General features: G+C 54.6%; 1 protein-coding gene across 8 annotated transcripts in view; it reads right to left on the reverse strand.

Annotated features, from left to right (window-relative positions):
* Positions 1-4535, reverse strand: part of Chd4 (chromodomain helicase DNA binding protein 4) — a 35657-nt gene extending 31122 nt beyond the window's left edge. For 3 of the 8 annotated variants that reach the window (XM_027428297.1, XM_027428298.1, XM_027428294.1), the window contains exon 1: positions 3370-3469. In XM_027428297.1, coding sequence (XP_027284098.1) covers positions 3370-3469 — 100 coding nt within the window. Of the gene's footprint in view, positions 1-3369; positions 3549-4321; positions 4345-4381 lie in introns of those variants that run through there. The other 5 variants (XM_027428295.2, XM_027428291.2, XM_027428296.2 and 2 more) reach the window with 3 other exon arrangements.
* Positions 4536-6000: the final 1465 nt, after the last annotated feature.

The following is a 6000-nucleotide window of genomic DNA, read 5'->3' on the forward strand; positions in this document are numbered from 1 at the left end:
CCTACCTCTCCTCAGCACTCTAGTCACCTCCAGCTGTGGTAAATGGAGCTGCCTGGATTGCAGCAAATAGGAGAACTGGATCTGGTCCTCCCACAAGTGGCCACCAAACAGCCCATGAGACTGAAAGGTGAGGAAAGCCTAACTAGAAGAATGCACTAAACACAAACTCAGCACACCACCAGATCAAACACCAGGTTCAGGGTCTAAGAAATCACACCCTTATCAAACCCCTTCACGATTATCACTGCTCAGAACCACCAGAATCTCCCCAGTCCCAGATTCAGTTTCCAGTTCAACTTCATACCCATTCCCAGTTTCCTTTCTCCATCTCTAGTCCTACTGTTTCTTTCCAGCTTTCTCCTGGGTCAGGCGACTCTTCTCCCTAGGGGCCCCGGAATCAGCCCAGCTGTCACCATCTCCCCTTCCCAACCCCCCTCCCATCTGGCTCCACCTCCTTCCCTGGCTAGAAGCACACACAAAGCCTGGGTAACACTGGGGCTCCTGGGCAAGGATAGGTAGAAAGGGCACAGAGGGAGAAGGCTAGGAGGCAGCTTTCTTTGTACCAGACGTACACTGGCTCCCAGTTCCCTCCTCCCTCTCCTCCATCTCTTCCCAAGCCACCCCCGCCCAAGAAGGGGGGAGTAGGAAAGGGAGGAGAGAGAAGGGAGTGCCTCACCCACTGAAGAGAAGGAAAATGGCTCCTGACCGCGGAAGCAGCCCAGGGCACCCAGTGCCAACATAAGACAGACAGGAAGTGGCAGGGAGGGGGTGGAGCTGACACAAGTACACAGAGCAAAGAGTACCCTCAAAGACGACTTCTCACGTTATTACCTGGCCCTAGGTTCAAAGCCAATGATCTCTCATACCTACTCAAGGATGACACAGTATGTAAGAGGTCACCCTAATGCTCCAGGCAAGCAAGCCAAGACAGCATGAAGAGCAATACTATTTGAAGGACTGCATTACTCACTCAATCATAATTTTCCTAAAACATTACAACTAAGACTTAAGGGCTCAATGGAGGTTATCAAACTATAGCCTTCTTTCCTTGAAGGTATCCAAAAGCTTTAGCTTGAGGAATGGAGCCCACAACCAGTCTCAAAGCTCAGCTCCCTTATCATCCAACAAGAATCTTACCCAACATATGGAATTCATGTCTGGACCCCAAAAAAGTAGTAGGACCAAGAGAACAGTGGTAAACATGAGCTCATGAGCCCCCAAAGTAGCCCTGAAATGATTCCAGTTCTGCCCTTGCAAAGTTAGACAGGCCCTAAGGCTGTACAAGCACCATAGGCCTCCCATTTTCACTCATTCCAGTATCAAGTCAGGTTAGAAGACCCCTCTCATTCCCAAACGATCATTTTCTTAAAGGCTTCTCCCCCACAGCCCTTACAGTACCCCTCAATCAGTTGCACCCTTCTTCATCTTTGCCTACAGAGCAGAAGAGACAAGGACAAGCACATGGAGGCAAAGCAATGCCTGCCTCTCCGTCCGCATGCACCCCTCAAACTCCTCAGGCAATCACACGCTGAAATGACAAGCAACACACTGCAGGAGACAGAAAGGAAGATTTGGGAAAGGGGCAAATTGGGTGTGTCATGTGGAAAAACTGGGTCAAGCTACACAGTGGGGCAGAGTTCACACTGAGAGACTGCATAGCTCACACTCAACTCGGGAGGAAAGCCCTAGACCAAAGGGATAATAGCCCAAAGGCTACGCTGAGGACCAACACTGGTGGGACAGCACTACTCATCCTGCCCCTCACAAAGAATATGAAGGAAAGTAAGCCTTCTTCCTTACCACCACCCCATAAAGGCACAGGAATCTGCAGCCTTACACCTCAGTGATGAGATGCAAATCTAAGTCCCTTATCCCAGTGGCCAAAGGTAACAGCTCTCTTAAATGGCCTGGGACTGTGAAGTAAATAATTTCAAATCAGAAAATGTCACATTTGCTGAGCAGTGGTAGCACACGTCTTTAATCCCAATACTCATGAGGCAGGTTCATCTCTGTGAGTTGGAGGATAGCCTAATCTACAGAGTGAGTTCCAGGACAGCCAGGGCTACAAAGAGAAGCCCTGTCTCAAGAAAAAAGAAAAGAAAAAGGCAAATTTAATTTAAAAAGCATTTCTTTGGGCTACCTCAAAATCCAGTTGGATCTAAGGAAAAGGCAGAAGTGAAAACCATGTCATAAAAAACAAAAACAGGCCTGGCCATGGTGGTGGACACCATTTAATCCCAGCACTCAGGAGGCAGAGGCAATTGTATCTCTGTGAGTTCGAGGCCAGGCTGGTCTACAAAGCAGATGCCAGGACAGCCAGGGCTGTTACATAGAAAAACCACAAAAACAAAAACAAAAAAATCAAGACCACCAGACTCCAGAATGGTAGGGAAGGACTTGCTTTTTTTAATTTAAATTTAAAATTTTTTTAAGTGAACAGGGAGTCAATAAACCAATAGGTGTCTCAACTACGGGGCTCTGAATAAGGAGACAAGAGAAGAAATCCACTTATAAGCATGACATCAACCATCACTTGAGAACAGGCACTTGGGCAAGCTGGTTATAACTTTACGGGTTTGGCCAGTCCAAGGAGCCACCCCAAAACACCGATAGTGCAAACCCTAACACACCCACACAAACACCTCACACCACTAACCCAGACCCCAAACTACTTCGGAGTGGCCGAAGCCTCTAGGAAGGAAGCCAGGATTATGTCCACTCCGGGGGAAAAGGAGTCCCCTTCCTTCACTCTGCCTCTCCTTACTCGGGTACTGCATCCTCCTAGTCCCCCCATCCCTTCCTCACTCAAAAAAATCCCAATAATCTGCCTAGCTAAAAGTTCTCTAGATCCGACAAGGAGCGAGATTCAAACTTCGCACTCCTGAAACTGCGCAGAAAACCGGTAACTGATTACAAGCTAAAAATAATCGGACAGAGAGCAACCAACCAACACTCCCACTTTCTTTTCCCGAGAACAACTGCGGGATCCCAAATGCCTGGCAGGGCTCCTACAACAGAAATCTCAACGCTCCCCACCGTGTCACCAGTCTCCAGGAGTCCCAGCCACCTGCATTCCTAAGAACCTGCACAAGGTAAATGCCTGCTAGCCCAGAGAGCTCCCTCAACTGGGAACTGCGGAGTATTCCAGACAGCCTTGAGTACAGCCAGCTTACATCTGGGTCCGCGGTGGCCAGGAGGCGCATGGCTCCCCCCTCCCAAGACACAAGAGCTCCGCAGAAGAGAACCACTCCCTTCGGATGCCCTCCGCCCTGGGCTCTGCAGGCAGGAGACAAGCGCACACCCAGCCTCACTCCAGTCTCCAGGAAAGATCAAACACTTCCTGCCCTGGGCGCTCTGGGAAGACGTTACCTGGATGGGGTGGGGGCAGGCTGTTGTTCAGAAGTGCATCCATATCCTCCTCCTCACTGCCCGCTGAGCAGGGGGACGGGGAGCCCAGGCCCGACGCCATCCCCTTCCGCTCCCCGGCCAGGGAATTGGCCCAGCTGCTCCTGCCTGCGGCCTGGGGCCCTCTACACTGGCCCGAGTCACTGTGCGGGGGAGGGGGGAGAACAGTGAGTGACGCGCAGTCCCCCTCCCCCACTCGCTCTTTCCGCCCCCCCCTCCCCGGCCCTGCCACCCCAGCCGAGCACCCGAAGCACTCAGGCTGAACTTAGTTCCACACTCCTCGGGGACCGCCCGCCCGCGAGCCGGCTCCCCGGCAGGAGCCCCCACGAAGAGGGAGCGATGCCCCCGAGGTCAGGCTGGTGCACGGTGGGGTGGGGACTCGCTGGGCGAGAGTGAACCGGGGGAGCCTGAGGAGGGGGTCCGAGTGGCGGGCGAGGCGCGGAGGGGTCAGGGAGGCGGCCGGTGCTCGGGGACACAAGGTCACTTGGGAGTGGGGGGGGCGCCTCTCTGAGCCCGGGGAGGGGCCAGTCCCCAGACAGGGCAGCTCTCCAAAGGCTGTCCCTCTGGGACAACTCGGGTTCTCTTCCGGAACGGCGGGGACCAGGGGGCGTGGAGGCTCGGGCGCTCCAGGGTCCCGAGGAGTCGGGACGCCGGCGGAGACGAGCTCCCACCGAGAAGGGGGCCGGGCCACGTGTCCCGGGGGGCCAGCGAGCAAAGGGCGAGGGGCGGGCGCCCGGCATTGTGGGAGGCCGAGCCCCGGAGAGGGGCGCGGGGAGCACGACTCCCTCAGGGCAGGGCGACGGCCTGGGGGCAACCCGGACGCCTCAGGGGAGGAGGAACAGGGTCGGCTCCCCGGCCCGGGAACGGCCCGCCGGCCCCGGGACGCCTGAGGAGGAAGGGACAGGTGAAGCGATACCCCTCAAGATGATGTCGGGCTGTGAGAGACGTCTCTCCCGGAGCCTCGCGCTCCCCTCACCCTAGAGCCGCCTCAGGTCGCGCTGGGTCTCGCCGGTGTCACTCCCGCTCCGGCTCCTCCTCACCGCGGCCGAAGGGGGGAAAATGGCTCCGGCTCCGGCGTCGCCTCTTAAAGGGCCCGAAACACCGGCCGGGAAATCCCACCGCACAGGCCCCGCCCCCCCACGGACAGCCCATAATAACCTCAACCAACTCCAACCCCCCCTCCACTACCGCCACCCTCCTCCCTAGGTCTCCCGGGCAACCCCCGCCCCCTCGTCGCTCAGGCAACCATTGGCCACGCCCCCGTCGAGCGCGCGCGCGCGTCACCCGGGCAACCGCCCACCTCCTGGCCATCCCATAATACACACGGACACCCCACATACACACACCCCGCCCCCAACACTCCATGCATATATGTGCCCGGGGGCTACTGACATATACTGCAGACCTTTACAAACTAAACCTGCTCCCCACCTCAGATATCCCATAATAACCACTCTTTGCCAACTTCTTCACTCTTGGCTCTACTGCTAACATCCCATAATAACTCGTTACCCCTCCCTCCCCTTGGCCATCCCATAATAAGCACCCCTCCCATCACTTCAGCCTCATATCCCATAATACTCAACCCCATCCCCCACTGACATCCCATAATAACCACCCTTCATCCACCCCCAGTTTGATATCCCATGATTGTCAGAAACTCACCCACCCCACACTACAACGGACACTCGGCCTCCTCCCACACACATCCCGTAATAATCAGTCTCCCACTTTCTACACTGATATCCCATAATAGCCAACCCCCTAGAGCTGCCCTCAGTCCCCGCACACCAGGGTGTTCAGGGTGTTCTAGATGTTCACATCACCACCCCCAGCCTTCCTGGTCTTTCTAGCTCCAAGGCCCATAAATTACGTTCCTCCCTATCAAAGAGATACTCACTAATGACCAGCAGCAGCTCTACTGTCACCCCACAAATGGACAGACGTCTAAATCTCCTGTCCCCTAACACTGGGGCAATGTCCCATCATTTACTCCATCTATTTGGACAGCCCATGACACCATAATACGGCCAACACAACCGAGTGCCACGTCCAGTAATACTTGTGCTGCACTCCACCACCTCACACAGGTCTTCTGGCCGGACATCCCATAATAGTCACAACCTCCCCCATCTCTAGAAGCTGTCAGTCTCTTCCAAACACCCAAGAGCAGAGAGGGTGTGGCAAACTACTAACTGCCCTGTCCCCGCCCCCATTAGCACACACCTTATTCCCTTTCTGCCCGAAAGGAGTAAGTACTCTGGTCAGAAGCCTCTCAATGTTCAGGACCTTGGGCTCCCTAGCTCACCGTTTCCAGACACTCAGGAACAGAGAGCCAACCTACAGCCCCATCCAATCCAATCAAAATCCAGGTATATCCCAGATGCTTACCTCCCACTCTGAAAGTTTGTGTAAAACCAAACAAATAATATATTACTAGATGAAAAACTTGCATGAACTTTAACTGACCCAGAACATCCCATACTAATTATAAACCCCCATCCAAAAACTATTTCTCAACATTCCAGCAGTCCTCTCCACTGCCTCTCTCAAGTCCAGGCCGCCCCTATGGCTATCCCATCATCACCACATGAA

Source organism: Cricetulus griseus, chromosome 8, assembly GCF_003668045.3.
Source record: "Cricetulus griseus strain 17A/GY chromosome 8, alternate assembly CriGri-PICRH-1.0, whole genome shotgun sequence".
NCBI classification, from domain to species: Eukaryota; Metazoa; Chordata; class Mammalia; order Rodentia; family Cricetidae; genus Cricetulus; species Cricetulus griseus.